Source organism: Pomacea canaliculata, linkage group LG6, assembly GCF_003073045.1.
Source record: "Pomacea canaliculata isolate SZHN2017 linkage group LG6, ASM307304v1, whole genome shotgun sequence".
Classification (NCBI taxonomy): domain Eukaryota; kingdom Metazoa; phylum Mollusca; class Gastropoda; order Architaenioglossa; family Ampullariidae; genus Pomacea; species Pomacea canaliculata.
In genome coordinates, this window is record NC_037595.1 from 11,454,944 (window position 1) to 11,472,539 (window position 17,596).

The window sequence follows — 17,596 nt, forward strand, 5'->3', positions numbered from 1 at the left end:
AAGGATTCTGTTTCTTGTATGGTTCACCGTCGGTTTGTTTGTAGTCGGTGCGAAGAGCATTGAGCTTGCATCCACATGGAGAAATGCACTTCTTCTTCTTCTTCTTCTTCTTCTTATTATTATTATTATTATTATTATTATTATTATTATTATTATTATTATTATTATTATTATTATTATTATTATTATTATTATTATTATTATTACAATCTCGCCTTTATACTTTGTCAACAAAATACTGCAGCCTCTTTTCTATTCATGTCATCGAATGCTTTAGTAGAAGGTGAGAAGTAAAGGTACATATTCACATCTTACTTAAAGAGCCCCAAAAGTATTCCTCACTATTTTAGAACAATGGATGTTCCAGACAGAGTGCTGTATGTTATTCTTTCCTCTACCCGTATACCCAACACCTTCTATCCATTCTAGCTGTAGTCGGTTTCTCTAGCAGCCTATAACACTCTAGGGAGAAAGAATGAAAAACGACAAAATAGGAAAAGAAAGAAAAACTCTAGTAGTGGGATGGATCGCACTTCGTCATGCATGGAGTCCGTGCCGATGACGTGGCTCCGAGATGCTTCAGCGGCAAGGAAAATATTTCCTGGACCCGCAAACTGCTAAACCCACCCACTATCCACCCATCCTCCCATCTACCCATCCCCACCCCACTTCACGCTTCATGCAAACAACAACGCAGAAACCACGAGACCAGGGCCCGTTGCATGGCCGTTTCTTATCCATGTACTTCAGAGCTCGTAGCTTCTAAAATAACTTTTTGCTTGTGATGAGGACATATCAATGTTCACACAACCTAAAACAGGACCGTGACTGTCATCACACACTCGATGCACAACACAGAGAGGCTAGAAAAAACGAAAAAGACACACACAAACCACCCAAGACATTCGCAATTTTGTCAGTCAATGTTTTTATTTAATTACAATATAATTTCGTGAGAACGGTCCACATTTGCTGCTTCCAAACCTCTTCAAAGAAATCTTTACAAGCAAATACCTTCATTTTTGCACAAAAATCAAACGACACAAGATTTAGAAAACTGCAAACAGCTACTTACTGGTGGAAAGTTAGACCAAGGGTCGCTTAAATCTCTACCAACACTGTAAACCTGTAAACCGTGGACAAACAACAACAGACAGGCGGAGTGTTAGTGAGCTTGACTAACAAACATTACCCTCGCTTATCCAATGGGCAAGCAAAATATATTTTACAGAAACCAAATCCGTAGAAATGAAAGTAGGCATCAGCAACTGTTGTTTTCCAACAGACACCAAAAAATCACGAATTTCAAGAACACGTGTATAAATATGCAGCAAGGCACTCCAACATCAACCAGTAAGACACCTTCCATTGTCACGTGACAGTGGCTTTGCATAGAATGGACGACATAACAAGAAAAGGACGAATACAGCATTTGTGTGAGAACTGAGAGGTAGTGGGTCTGGACGGTTCTCTTGTCAAAAGACGGGTGGAACAGCACTCGTATCGATGCCGCGGTCGTCGAACATATCATCGCAAAATACAAGTAATACTTTTTTTCTTGGAGGGATTGAGTGAAGGCGTTTGTTCCGTAAACCGGAAGTTTTTTATTTCTTGGCTTCACAAGGCAGTTTTGTGGCAAAGACAGGACCGAAGGACAAAATGACAATTTTTTGGTTTTCATTTTTATTCTTCTGCTTATTGCTGGTCATTATTGCTGCAAAAGAAGCAGCTTGTTAGTTGAGAAGTGACTTACATAGAAGAAGCACCTTTCAGTTCAGGCTGAATAGCTATCCATCGTCAGGTGACTAATATTCCTGGGAGACAGGTGTGAATACGGAAACCACAGACGAGGATCCATAATATCAAAGATGTTGTGTTTGTAGCAGTGATTTCTTTGGAAATTTGCGCATCGAATTTTTTATGTGATTGTACAAGATTTAGAAAATTATTATACCAATCCTTCTCTCTTTTTGTTCGTCCGTTCTTTTTCTCTTTTCTCTTTCTCTCTCTTTGTCACACACACGCACACAAAATCTCTTTTTTCTTTTTTTAACTAATTTGAGAAGAATACGATTGTCATGGATCGATAGCCTAACAAGAAAATTTTTGTTTGAATTATCGGACTCCTCGCGCGCGCGCGTGCACACACACGAGGGCGCTGGACACTTTCTCTGATTTCATCCATTTGTTTGTATGTAAGACGAGTTGTCAGGCCATTAGTCAAGCACTTTCTGCTAAAAGTAGTCTTAAAACTGTCTGCAGCTCTCATTTAGGCTGACATTTAGTTCTGAAACACTTCACTGAGATATCTGTCCCACAGTCACTTCACAGACAGATTTGTCCTCAAATTTTCCACCTCATGAAAATTCTGTCACTTCACTGACTTCTGGCGCACAATTGTCACTTCACGGACAAGTCTCACCCAAGGCAAAGTCACCAACATGGACTTGAACTTCATCTTTGGCACTGTTCACTCACATTGCAGTGACAACATGCAATCATATTGTTTGCAATGGTTTATACCAACAACCGAGAGAAATGTTTACGGGAGTAAACTTCACGTGGCGCGGAGTTGAGGGACGGAGTCATCTTCAGCTCACATTGGCTGAGGTCACCGTCGATGACCTGTCAGATGGTGTCATCTTCTCGATGTCGGTGTCGTCTAGAGGGGTCTGTCGACTGAGGTCATGTTGCTGAGGACGGAGGCGGTGTTGTTGGGCGAGATGCTCTCCACGATCAGAGACAGACAGTTGAGGCTGGATGCGCCGTTACTGCCGCTGGTGGTGGTGGAGGAGCTGGACATCTGTTCGTATCCTGCAAACACACACAGAAGCTTATAGAAAAACTGCACAACCAACAAGAGAAGCTGCTTTGTACACTGATATTATTTGCAAACGCCGGTAGTACATACACATTTAAAGAACTGAAATAAAAATGGATACTAACTGTAGTTTTAACTACTGTTAGCTTTTGGGTGTCATGAATAATTAACCAATATGAAATTGTATTATTGTAACTATTGTGTCTAATACGCCTAATTCATACCCATTTACCGTCCTAATAATATTATATCCTCATTTCCTGTCCTAATATATCTTTATTTACTGTCTTGATATACTCCCATGTTCTGAGAGATTCCTGATAGTGTTCACTAACTTTATATGAAGATGTTGAGGTTTATTTCCAGTTTCTAAATAAATTATATACATTTCTGAGAATATAACGGAATTTTAAATGTTTATGTGTTTATGTGTAGACGTTATCTAAAGCGGCGCGTGATAGATAACAGACACCCCGGGTACGATACAATTTGCTTGAAAACTCAGTGATAACCCAAACACAACGGCGGGAAGAACAGAACGAAGAAAAACAGCGATAAGAACTGGCGACAAGCGATGAGGATCACAGTTTGGTCTTATCAGCTGCATGTTAGAGCCCTGCGTAAGAGCTTTGACGCTCTGGTTTGTTCTCCGGATGATTGGCTTTAACCCTTCGCTTCCTACCACCAACCTACCACGTGGACGGCTGTCAAATATTTCTGACAACTCAAGCGTGCCTTGGTAAACAACCCCCTCTCCACCTCACCTCCCTGCTACTACCATCCCACCTGCCCATCCTCCGCATCGCGGCTCTCGCAGCCGCTGAAGCCTCCCTTCGCCAAGTGGAGCTTGAAGACGTCTCGCGCAACGAGGAAGACGTGGAGCCCGTCTGACGTCCCCGGCTGTCAATCTCGCGCCCTCGCCTCCTCGCCGCCGGCGACGGCTCATTGTTTATTTGGTCAACAACTCGTCGAGGGCGAGAAACTTTTGCGAAAACGATTCGGTTTGAAGCAGCCGGCACACTCGAGAGAGCAGCGGCCCAAATCGAGAATCTTTGTCGACGGGAGGTAGTGACACCCAAGGTGCTGGACGAAGAACGTTACACAACAACCAACGGCGAGGTTGATAACGAGGGTCTGGGAAAAGCACGGTATAGTCTGTTGTTCCTAATTGAAAACCAGTGATTATTCCGCGAGTTTTGCAAGAAACTCTCAGCTATAAATAGCATTAAAAAGTGGATAGAGTTTATCGCACCGGACCTGAAAAATCGTTTATGCCGAGCTGTCACCCATCCCTATTTCCTAAGATCAGAATCTGTTTGATTGACCAGATAGCGTATAATATCTCCAAACATTCACCCTAAACCTACCTTTAAACAGTAACAGTGCATTAATTACCGATGTGTAATAGAGGTGTCTGTATATTTAAATCCCATTGTGTGTTCGGAATAATGGACTGACTGTGAGGTCACTGTAACCACAAACTTGTATTACTGGACTGCCGGCAGACGATTTTTTCCAGTTAACTACTAAAACGAGGCATGAGACTACAAAGCTTCCGGTTTAGTCACATGCTTTGTTTAGCCTTGCCGAGACTAATAGCAGAGAAATTCGCAAAGAGTCTAAGCGTTGGTCTTGGCAGACAGACAGCAGTCCACCTATACACGCCCATGCTGTAACCAATCAGTGACCAGAAAAGAGAAATGATAAGAAGTAAATGACAATAAAACGCATAAGAAATACGGTGACTACAACGCTCATCCACCCTTCGTTACACTAACAATCACACAGGTTCTCTAATTGCAATCTCTGCATCCCGTAGTCGCCATGTTAAAAAAATCTCGTTCACGAAGGATGTTGCAGAATTAAAAAGACTTCTTAACGCTGGTGAAGCTGGCGGAAGCGCTGACTGATGCCATGGCAACCAGCACGGGTGCGAATTAGACGCGGGTAGAGCGCGTGGGGCATAATTAAGCCGGGGGTGTTTACGCAGATTAAAGCGAACGGAGGAAGTCCGGCCTCTTCTCCCTCCATCCACCCATCCACCCACACACACATAGACACACTTCGAAACATCTTTTTTTTTCCAGGTGTAGGCACCCAAGATGGCAGCTTTACCTCCGAGTCCTTTTTCCCCCATCCGACACACTTCCTGCGATTTCCAGATTCTTTTCCGTCCAAGCTCCGTCGTCATGACCCGACGCCATTGTACGGTTCTTTGATCGTCGCCTGCTTCGTCAGATGATTAAACCGTTAGTGTCATCGCAAGTCCACTTCTGAGTTTCTTTACTCATCGCAAGCAGCCACTCCTTCCACAATTTTCTTCACTTTCTTTTTCCCTCGTCATAAAAACACTATTAAAAAAATTCTGAAGATAAAAGCGGGTAGCTGCTGTCAGCGAGTCAAGTCCATGATTGTTGCGCCACAGTTTGTCTTCCTGTTGACTGCTGATATCTGGAAATATTTTTGGCAGCAGAACCGCCTAAAGAGTTTCGGGTTGCTTTTACTGTTTTTTTGAGCTTCTGGCTTTTTCTTTTACGGCTCCTTAAATGATCTGTTACTTTAAGTGCACCCTTCAGCTCTTTCACATCATCATTCGTCGTCGTCATCACCAGAGTCTTTCACAACCACCTCCTCTTGCTCCATATTATTATTTTTTTTTTTTTTTTTTAGGAAAATGATTTTTTTTTTTATTATCTGATGACAATGCCTTTTCTTAATTCTTATTATTTCATTGTTTTCCTCTTCATTCTCGTCAAATCCGAGTGTAGCATCTTGCTGACCTTCGCTGTCAGATGTCTTAAGAGTGTCGAGTCAGTGCATCCACCCTTCACAGCTGCACACCGTGACCGGCAGGTCAACCGTCTCCACGGGGAGGCTGGATGAGGGGGGTAAATGTTGTGCCTGGTGCTGCGTCAAAATGCAATGTCCCCCTTCTCTCCTCCCTCTCTCCACACACGTCCTTCCCTACCCACCCTCACCCCGGCTCCCTGCAAGCGTTACTGATGACTTTTCCAGCTCGACATCCTCTGCTGCCAGGTAACTGCCGGAGTGATGATACTGATGAACTTGATGTGAGAGAGTGTAGAATGGTGTGGAGGGTGTGGGGAAATTTTAAAAAAACAGGATAACGAACAGACAAATTTCTTTTGACCACTAAAAGACAATAATCCAGTCGATGGAAGATAAGACATTTTTTTTGTCAGAGTCTTTCCAATCTTTCCCTCCATCGACATTCATCTCCAGCAGAACCCACAGCTAACAAACTCAAAACCTCGTCCATCGTCACCGCACGTTTTTCTCGCAGGTCATCGGTGTCCACATCTCCAACTTTCTCCTGCCAACTTCCGATCATGTTTTGTCCTCGTCCACCACCACCACCACCCTCTGCCACCCCTAGCTTGATGTATGCCGGAGGCAGCGTCCCGCAGTCCAGCTATTAACATTCTCGATTGTCCGCCTTTTGCGGCAGCCGCTCCATCAAAGTCTGGTCTGACACCTCCGGGGTCCTTTGCTTGCCCCGCGCTAAGTACTTGGCGTCTGTCAGATTCCGAGAGCGTGCTTGTGTTTCCTTCGTGCACGATGGAACTCTGGCACCTCTTTCCAAAGAGATTATACCGATTAGTTTCATTGCTCTTCACCGTTACCCTCTGCGGTGCCGATACCCGCGCTCCCTCCAATGACTGTACAGTCAGTCAACTAGCTCAAGACTCAATAGAGAAGACGAAGAGGTTTCGTACAAAGCAATCTTGCCGTTTTGTGGTAAAGACAATAGAAGGTAAATCAACTTTCACAGGGATTGAGGTAATAATCGTAAATTAAATCCACATTTTTGTGTCTGACAATACATCGTCAAAAAGAATGATGAATGAGTTTAAAATTCAAACTTTCTGATCCTTCAATCCTATATGCACGTATTATGGATGTATAAAAGAATTAATATTTTAAGTGTATGTACTCAATACTACGTTGTGTATATGTGAGTGTAAGTGTTTGTCTATCTTTCAGATACAACCTACATAAAATGAGAGTTACAGTGACGTATACCTATAACCGCTTCGAAAAAAGGACGTTTGAACATCCTCCAGAACCATCTCCCATGGTCAAGTTCGGTTTGTCCTTGCTCTTCTTCTTACTTCTTTCTCGTCAAAATCTCATCTTTTTATAATTTGCTTGAGCAATTATTGCTAACATAAGATATTATATAGTCAGACATAACCAGATCCTCTCTAACTTCATCAAAAAAGTTGTTTGAGGAGATCACAGGCCGAGGAGAGTACAGAGCCTCTATGAACTATTAAAGGGGGAAAGAGATTCAAACTTCAACTCAAAAAATATTCGTTTCTATCAACAGAACAGTAAGTCCAGCTTTAAGATCTGAGAAAAACACAAATTTCAAATCATATAAAATAATTTGTTACGATAACTAACCGGCACATGCCTGTGAGACAAATGCATGGCTGCAAAGCATCTTCGAGAAAAAAAAACCCTTGGTCCAAGGTAAAGATAACAGGAAAAAATTGTTTCAGAAAACAAAAAGTCCATGACAGGCGAAGTCATAGAGGAGAGTTCTGACACGCTGGTGTCGCCATAAACTAGTGCAACCCGCTGGAGACTATTGCACGTGCGCGGGTTGAGCAAACACCAGCAAGTAGTAGGTTAATAGAGGGGCTCGGGGGCTGCCGCTTTCCAAACAGCAATCTTGATGGGCCCGTGGAAGGCGGGCATAAATTGGCTTTTTTACTTCCTAACTGGCGAATTAGAGACAGTTTAGTGAAGAGATAAGTAAATCCTTACTTGGGCGGGAAGTTTTTATATTTATTTGGTGTTAAGTATCAACACACACCACCGCTGGCTCCGGATCAGCAGTACCTCCCCCCGTTTCCTCTTTGCCCCTTCTGTCTGCTCGCTAACGAAGGCTTCGTACAAATCATTGTCAATAGGGGATTGTGTTGCTGATACTTCCTGGACTAAGGGTATTAAAAAGGGATGAAACACAGGGAAGGTGGATAATAAAGTAGTGGTAGCATAAAATGGAAGTAAACACAATACAATACCTCTCACATCAAGTAGCTTTATCATTTCGATTTGTGTTCATGGGGTTTGTTCTTTGTGACAGTGGAGCAAACCCCAGGCTGTGAGATTTTCTTCATACCTTCGCATATCTGCTTCATTTAGAGCATCTTCCCTCCCCCAGAGCTTATAATTCTGTCTGTCTGTCTATTTGCTTGCTTGCTTGTTTGTTTGTTTGTTTGTTTGTTTGTTTGTTTGTTTGTTTGTTTGTTTGTTTTTTTGTTTTCTATATGTCCATGATGAGGTTTCAAAGATGGACTGACAGAATACGTCTTATTGGTAATAAAATTTTTCGACACAAACTGAGAGCGGTGGGAGTCAATGGCCAATGGTGGCCAATGACCTCACCAGACTGCAGGCGACATGTGTACAAAAAATCCATGAGGAAGGTAATATTGTTTTTTAAATAAAAATGTGAATCTTCATGTAGAAGTCAGACGCTTCCCTCAACATCCGCTCGAGCTCTGCGATGCCGTCGAAGAAGGGAGAGAGACCATCGAAGACATTCAGCCTCAGCCGCCAACTCCCTTGTCCTGCCGGCCGTCGCTACTCTGATGTGCCAGATAGCAGGAGGAAGTCATCATCGAAAGCAGGTCCAAAATCAGCTATAAATCATACACCAGAGATATCGATACACATCTATTGTCAACAGAAGTCCCCAATGTATCAGTGATAACAACACACCAAAAATATATAGTGTAATGCAGGTACCCAGGAAAGTCGCTCTGTGGACGACAAGAGAGGATTTCTTTCATCGCAGCAGGACAACTCCGTGCTCCTAAGTGTTCTGTCATCCCAATACGAGAGGATGCCAACTAATGACAAGCAGGGAATACTTCCGACCGCATGGAGTGGTAAGACGGTGCAAGTAGGGATGGTGGTGGTGCAAAGGAAGGACAGGGTCTGTAGGGTGGGGCCCTCAGGTGATGATGCATGAGAGGAGTCTTAGTGTGTCTACCAATGGATATCTCCCTAGATTGTATCTATTGATGTATATATGTGTATATATGAATGAAGATTTCTGTGCATGTGTTACAAAAGTCAGTTTTAATTGTTGTTGCTATAATTGCATTATGGTCTAAGAATGTGTAATTATAGTAACAGGTACTCTCACCCTTGCTGGAGCTATCCTTAAGCAATAAAGAATTGAATCGAATCTTTTGTTTCTTATTTCTAACAATCCAGGAAACGAGTTTGCCCTTTGAGAACAGCCGCGCTCGGTGCAAACCACTTTGAATTCTGGGACTGAAATTGCCACCTGAAACGTCCAATAAATTACGCCTTGCCAGTTCACCTCATCATCCCCCCCAAAGGCACCATCCGACAAGCTGTGCACTCAGACAGAGATGCGAATCTCGGAGTGTTAAAAAAAAAATCCGAAAAAAAAGTGCGTGGGATTAAGATACGATCCATCTTTCTTCGAGATTGAAAATGAAAGATGAATGAGCGATATTGGAGGTGCTGCTCACAGCGACTCTTCGGGAAGTGACTTGCCTCCGCGTGTCTCTATCATAGCACAAACCGCAACATCCCAGCAGGCTCCGCGCTACATGCTGGGAGATGCTGCGAGACTGAAGGAGAGTTGCACTTGAGCTAACGTTTGTGATAACGTTCAACGATGTTGCAGTTTGGTTTCAGGTGAGTACATTAGTTTAGTTTATTCTTGTTACTCCTCGAGGAGAATAGACCAGCAACACAGGTAAGTACATAAGTGAATAGAATAGATCAAGTAATAATGCTGGTTGTTGAGATGGTTCAATCGCAGGGTGGATTGCAACAGAAAGAATAACTTCAGCAGTTTGAAAAATTAGACTTAAATACAAACAAACATCAACATTTTCATAAAACATTCCAAAATGTGCATCTATACCAAGTTAGATTTTCTGTTTTACCGATGCTGTTGCCAGACAGCAACCGTCGTCGTATTCAAATCTCAAACGTTTCGCTTGACGCTAGCTGAGAGGGAACTGACGAAAGGCGGCCGTCAAGGAGGAAGATGAATGGCGTGCTGGGCATAGAAGTCTAACTTGAAATTCGCTTAACTTGAGAGCATGATTTATCGATGCGACGACAAGCGCTGCTCCGATCGAAGGGGAATGCACTCCAGTTTAGAAAACACACAGCGGAAACGGCGGCCATCAGCGGATCGGATTGTTGACGACCGGTGTCGGGAACACGACCCTGTCTGCTTCTCAAAGGCTGTCTCCTGGCAGGATTCTCTGACTTACTACCACAGCCGTCACCACAGGCTGTAGATAACTAGTATTAGAGTTCTGCACACGAGGTTGTTAAGTAGCCAGAGTTGTACTTCCGCTGACATCCAAAGCACGCGGGAAATAAATCTTTCGAAATATTAAAATCGAAATCTGAAAAGTTCCACATCTGAAGGTGCATCTTTTATGGAAAAATGACTTTAAAAATTGCAACTATTTGCTGTGATGAGCTCTTGACAAACCAAGTGAAAGACTCATGTGTAGCGGTAGGTATGTTTGTACTATGAAGACTACGTAGGTTTGTATACCAGAAAAGTCTTGAAAAAAATTACCGAAAAATCATTACCTAGATAATTGTAAATATCGAGGAAAATTGACATTGGTCTAGAGCTGTGAATGAAAAGATGACCCCCAGTTGTCTAATCAAGCATGATTTCTACTCATTCTTTTGTCATTCTTCATTTTCTAATATATAAATAAAAAATCGGTTAATTTTAAATAATTTGGAGTGAGTGACAGAAGAAGGAAAAAATAGTGAGAGATTGTGGGTTTCTGCTAATAGAAACAAAGTTTTTGTTGTGACGAGTCTGAGCCTGTTTGCGGGTAGTGTGCATTCATTCGTTGTCGGTCGTCCTTTGATCACCGAACGTGCGTGGGCGCCGCTGTTCTACACTTACCTTCACAACGCTCTCATTGTTTCCCCAACTTCCTCTGCCCTTCTGTCTTCTTTCCCCCAATGACTTCCTTTCTTTCCGGATTGTCTTCGCCTGCCTGTATCTTTTCTGGCTGTATCCGACATATGTTCTCTCCTCTACAGGACTGGTGCTGGCCTCGGGGGTTTGGCTGTGCAGCCCAGTCCGCTCCATGCTTCATTTCCACAACACGTCTACGAATCCCCTTTGATCCTCCGCACGCAATGTGCGTTTTCACTTAATTTCTTAAGAACCGAGGGCCTTGACAGCGCCATAAATTGCTTGATATAGTTTTCAACCATCTCGTGCCCACTACGGCGACCAGCCCACTGCCTTGTTTTATTTATTTATTTTATTTTATTTTTAATGAAGCCCAAGGGAATGGGTATGAGGATTATTGAATGAAAACTGAACTCATCTTTAAAGTTTTCTTTTATATTTAACGAATGCTTTTGTGACTAGGAGTTGGAGAATGGATATATACATTCAAGTGTGTATGCATGTACAGGCCAGTACATACTCGAACTCAGGCAAACGGGTGTACATTATTAATAATAAAAGTTTTATAAGTAATAAGTTTTAAATAATACATTACATACTGTTTATTGATGGATAAGAGGTAAGTCTACTGACACGTTTCTATCTACTTTTTTTAAAAAGGAATTTTACTTGCAAACTACAACCATAACTCATGCTTCATATAATAATTTTCTTGCATCGAATATTGATGTCTTGGTGACTTGGGTATTTTGAATTAATATCAAATAATTTGACAGCATTAAAAATATTAATTTCAAGTACATCAGAATGTTTAGTGGACCTGGTTGAGATAAAGCTGTTCTTTGTCTGTTCTTGTCTGTCTTTGTCTTCTCTTGTCTGTCCTGTGGCTCCACTTCAGTCACGATGCCTGAGTGTGGAACACTCGTTATGGCAGCTCCCATGATGCCGCAGCAAGTATATCTTTTTCCGAGCGAGAAGAGTTGCTGAGAGAAAAAAAAAAGCAAGCCCAAGTTGGGGGGAAAAACAAACCGCCGGGAAGCTGCGAGCACGTGCTGGCTGTTCCAATGTTTGTTTGTTTACCCGCCTTATCGTCACCTTCCGCGCGATCTTTGTTTATGAGATTTCTTTGTAATTACTCTCCGCCGTCAAGTGGAGAACGGAATTGCATTGAGAAGAGTATTTGATGTTTTATCTAAACGGTTCTACTGGCCGTGACTCAATATTGCCTTTCGACGGACTGCCTATCGCCACTCTTAGTCTACTTCCGACAGACAGGAAAGGATGGAAGAAAAAAAAAAGAGAGAAGGGGACGAGGGAGGGTAATAGAGAGTGGTAGTGGAGTTGGAGACGAGCCAGAGAAAATACATGGGTCTTTCACTGACATGACCTTTAGCACCTAATATTTTAAGAGGCTAAAATGTAATAGAAGACAAAAGGAAGAAAGAAAAGAATAAAATAAAAGAGCTGTAAGATAGTTTAGACAACTCTATTCCTTCTTTCCAGACTATCTTACCATCTAGGAAAAAGGTTGTCTGCGTTTATATTTGTTTCCCTCATTGTCTTCTGCAATCTCTTTGCTTCTCTATCTTTGCAAAAATTCTTTTTCCAGCATTCCAGTAGAAGTTTGTCTATCGACCTTCATGTCTAGTCTACCTGTCTACCTACCCCTCTCTCCATCTTCTCTCTCTCTCCCCCTCTCTTCTCTCTCTCTACCCCTCTCTCCCTCTCTCTCCATCTTTCCAACCCCGCCAGCTCCTTGATAATCATGCAAACGGCCAAAAAAGACTTAGTTGCAAGACTCGGGGGCTGTGTCCAAGCAACTTTACGTTTTCATTTTGACTTATACCGACCCACAATCTGCTGGAATGAGTTGCAGTTAAGAGTGTCAGAGTGGTGTTCCCTTGTGAAAAATGGCCGCGAATCGACAGTAAGCACAAAAAGGCCGGCCCGGTGCTGCCAGCGAGCTATGTGGGTGGCTTCGCCATGATGCCCCCTTCTTGCCTGTAAGCGTTCTGTTTTAGGGGCCGGCCTATCGGGTGCCGAGGCTAAATATTTTGGGTTTATACGAGGGCCCATCTTCACGCCAGTTTTATGTGCGCGCGCGCTCCCAGCCCCTGATAACGTCATAGGGAGACGGCGTGTTTACAAACATGGCGCGCTGTTTTATCACTAATGACGCAATCAACGCTTAGTGTCGCGCACGTCAAATTGCATGCAGTTTCTACAATCACGTGACTAGTAAGTTAAAGCCTCGGAAAAGCCTCATAACATGGTCGTGGGGGAGGAGAGGGGATTGTCGAGACACGGTTTTTCTTTGCCCAGGTACTCTACGGGAAACAGAAATATGGAGCATTCATTTCATTCATTCATGTATTCGTTTATTTGTTCGTTCTCTAAATTAGTTCAGTAGTTATTTTCGTCTTGCTTCACTATTTGTCTTTTGTGTTCTCTCTTTTTTTTTTTCTTCTTTTATTAACTCTGTCCCCTTCCTGGCCAGTTGCTTTGCCTTCGTTGCTGACTCGGCGTAAAACATCACTCCTCCTCTCTCTCATTCTTTTTATAAAAATAATTAATTTTTGCACAGACAATATTTCTTTACAATAAAAAGATTCAATTTCTTTATAACAAACGTACATCAGCTGCTTGAACAACAAAATCCTCCATATCACCCTCTGCCATCGCTGTAGTCACACATTCAACTGTCATCTTCATCATCAACTCGTGCTTAACATCTTCACCTTCATTATCCGTCATCTACTTATCTCTTCGCGCTTTTAGCTGCATACGTCACCGTCGACCTCCGCGGTTTGTTGAATTAATTCACAGCAACCCACCTGCACATCGCCACCCCACACCCATCTCCACCAGAAACAACGAGAATGCGATTCAAGAACTCCCCTGAAAGCGCCCAGAGAATGCCGCTATGCCCAGCTCTCCCTCCGGGGCTGTAAAATCCCTGGAGGCTGCAAGTAGATATCGTAGTATCGACAACGCAGAGAATGTGCATCTGGGAGTTGGAGGCAAGAGAACATTAACATTTTATTAGGGGAATTCAGAAGCTGCACCCGTAATGAATTGCAGGCGGCCCTCGCGCTGAAGGCTGGGGGTAGATGGGTCGGGGGGTGAGCACGCGATAGAGATGAGGGAATTTGGTGTCCACCCTTCTTTACGTGCCGACAAGCCTATTTATTTTTAAATTTATCTAACAAATAAAACCCAAAATAAAGTCTTTATTTATTTATATATATTTTGAGTGCGATATTCTGAACCGCTTGCTGTAGTCGAAATATTTATCTTCAGGACATAAATTCTAGTCCATACTAGACTGTAGTATGGAGATGTCGAGTTGTAAATAAATATATATATATATTGTAAGCATCCTAAAGGGATTTACGTTCCATACATTGTGGCTTCCATCGGATTAAAGGCAGCCTGGCACCAGTCTATGTTCCTTCTACACTGTCTCCAAGGGTTAGGGTTCTGTCTTCTGAAGGTTCGGGTTACCTGTGAGATAATTCTTTGCCTCCTAACTGCTTCATCAGCCACTCACAGAGTTCTGCTCTGTGAGTCAGTTTGAAAAACACTGAGCTGCTTTCATATTTCTAGGATTAATTTAGTGGTCTGGCTGATTTTTGGTTCGCCAAATAATTCTTTTTAATTTAGACCGGGGTATTTTTTTTTATTTCAATCTAAACTTGTTTTTAACTTCTCAATCTATTTATTTCTCAATCTTGACCTTTTATACCTCTCTACTCAGATTTCTCTTCTGAAGTTTTCTATCACCTCTCGCTCTACACAGTATATATATATATGGTCAAGAGCTGTAGTACAGCTTTATTCATTATTCATTTTTTCCGTCACTTCTCGCTCACCCCCGTCCCCTCTCTACTCCCAGTCACTTCCCTCTTCACTCAAGCCTTGTTCTGTGTCTTGCCACTGCCTGGCTACGACAGATAGGACGATACCCTATCGCCCCCTAGACCAGGCGGTCTGGCAGTAAAAGTCTTCTCGTCGTTCACTTAACTTTACGGTCCTCGGAGCCCGCATTTTATTCGACGACTAAATCCCCAATCTACCTGCTCTGTGTTTCTGCTGAAAGCCTTATTAATAGCATGCATGGGAGGGCTGGCTTTCTCTGTGGTAAATGTGTCGAAGTCTTAGTGTGAGCTTAATGCCTCTCCTGAGTGCTGGTGGGGGAAGAGAAGAGGAGGGGGACACGATCGTTACATGTGCAGGGTTACTTATCCTCCCTCTTAATTTTCTGCATCGTTACAGAATACGCATTTCTTTTCTGTGCATAATAATGTCTTTAAAGGCCCACCAGAGTGCAAATGTTTGTGCTTAATTTCTCGAATGTTTAAAAACTGGATTTACTGGAATACCTCCCCCTCCACACACACACACACACATTTTCTTTATGAAGATCCATATCTATAAACATTTCCATGTTAAGAAAAACCACCGAAACAAAGACGAGAGAAACAAATCCATGGCCTCATGAATATACAAAGGTACACACCTCGTCAAGACGGAAAGGGAAGCAACCTAGAATTCCTGGCTATTTGTGAGGTCATGGTTTTGACCTCTGTCCATACATGGAGATGTTTGAAGTGTGTGTGTTCAGATTAGACAGGGGTCAGGAAGGAATCATTCACTATTTTGAGAAATACTCTCTGCTCTGAGCTCAGCCCAACCAGTGAAAAATTAAATTGCCTCTTGCTGGTCTTTAATCTTTAGAAAGGTGGAGCTGGGAGAACTTCACTCACCATTGCTGGAACTGAAGCCGTTGCCAATGTCGCCCAGGGGATGCAGTTTGTCCGAGTAATACTGTGGACTGTGGACCGTCTGCAAGCACAGAAAGAGCAGAGCACTAAGTTTCAGTCTTTAAAGACACAGTACGCAGAAGAAATAAAAAAGAAAAAAACAAAGAAAGAAAAAACATTTTTAAACAAGTTTCATAGCTCAGGGCAAGGTTGGGTGAGTGTTGTTATTTTCTTTTAATGCATGAAACTTCAGATAAATTTAAACGATTCATACTGAATACTGTAAAACGTATATATTAAAGCATCATAAACTTTATTTACATATTAGATTATATATATAATTGAAATATTGTTTCTTACAAGACACCAATATCCATTGACATGTATACATCTAGATATTCATTTCATACTGCCACGCCCATTGTCATCTGCATAATCATGGTCTCTATGGTTTACAAATATACGAAAAATAAATATTTAATAAAGAAAGAAAATGAGAAATAAAATAAGGAGTAAAAATTGGTGAGAACATCAAGCAGTGATCATAGCTAAGATTTAATTTTAAATAATTACATGGGCTCTGATCATTGTACACTGTGGTAGTCTACACTAGTCGAACTTCTCGTGATGATGAGAAAGAGAGAAAAAAAGAAAGAAAAACAAAGACTACTAGCTGCCCATCAGCATGAAGAGTGTTCACACACATGCTCGGAGCGGTGGAGATTGCCAGTCCTCATCCTGTGCTATCCTGTGCTATCCTGTCCTACCCTGTGCTATACTCGGCGCTACAGTGCAGTGCTCCTCACTTTTCTGTCACTGGAGAAAACAACATGTCCACAGGGTGCCATCACCCAACCGTCGGCATGTAAATTAGTTCTCTCGCCTTTTCACTATACACCTCGGCGTCAGGAGGGATGCGGTCATGTGCACTCGCCCTCATTCACTCCTTCTTGCCTCTCTTTCCTTCTCTCTCTCCGTGCGTGTGTGTGTGTGTGTGAAGAGAGTAAGAGTTATTAAGCTATTAGCAGCTTTGATTAGGTTCGTCTAGAAGTTAACAATTAATTATGAATGACTCAAGGCCAGCAACTCGCACTTGGATTGTCGTTCGTTCGCTCCTGCTACTCTTCCTTCCCCCTCCCCGCGTCAACTTACTACGACTTCTGCTGTTGTTGTTGTAATCGCCTCAGAGCTAATACTTCTAGCTATAAACTAGACGTGGACTTGGGCAACTAAGTTCTGTGCCTTTAAATGCAGAGGAGTTTTATAATATTTTTCCCAAGGATCATGCTGTAGCTAAGACCACACGAGACGCCATCATGTCGCCGACTTGAGCATCTAGCTATCAGATAAGTCGCCTTACCTTTAATTTCAGTTTAATTTAATGCAGGTATACTAGTTACTAGTAGTTAATAATAGTTAATATACTACTTAATAGTAGGGGGTTGGAAGGTGTGTCACGTGGCTACATCTCTTCCCCTTCAAATCTTCCATCTGGTGAATGAGTGAAGGGTCCGAAAAAACAGGATCATAATCGAGGAAGAAAAATTATTTATCACCTTCGCAACAAACCCAACCTGAAAAGACTTGAAAGGACTTGTGAGTTGTATGCAACAATGGAGACAGACATGTTCCAAATTACCACCACTTCCTTTTTCTCTCCGTCAAAAAGAGTAGAATGCTGACTACAGTTCTCCGCCTTCTTTTTCTACCCAGAACTGTTTTATTTATTCTTCCCTTCCTTCTATCATATGAATATGTCAGCAGGTCAATATACTAAATATATAAATCGATTCATCAATAATTGCCTAGATGTTTAGAATAGTACCAGAAAAACCTACATTTAATTCATTTTCACAGGTAAGACGCAGGAAAAAAAACTTTTTTCCATTTCTCCCTCCTCACCCCCTTTCTCCCACTTTTCCTCGTGCTAATATATATTCATCTCTGTGCATGATGAGTATCTTCTGGCTGTTTAGCGAAGGAAAAACAAGATGAGATCATCCTCCTTCGGTGACATCTTCTGTCTCAGAAAGGCTG

The 17,596-nt window shown here is 42.4% G+C and overlaps 1 protein-coding gene across 3 annotated transcripts in view; it reads right to left on the reverse strand.

The window, feature by feature from the left end:
* Positions 1-917: 917 nt before the first annotated feature.
* LOC112566867 (ras guanine nucleotide exchange factor P-like) overlaps positions 918-17,596 on the reverse strand; it is a 30,265-nt gene continuing 13,586 nt past the window's right edge. For all 3 annotated transcript variants that reach the window (XM_025243275.1, XM_025243276.1, XM_025243274.1), the window contains exons 3-4: positions 15,563-15,641; positions 918-2,814 (exon numbers count right to left, since the gene is read on the reverse strand). In XM_025243275.1, coding sequence (XP_025099060.1) covers positions 2,663-2,814; positions 15,563-15,641 — 231 coding nt within the window. In that variant the 3' untranslated portion in view covers positions 918-2,662. The remainder of the gene's footprint in view (positions 2,815-15,562; positions 15,642-17,596) is intronic.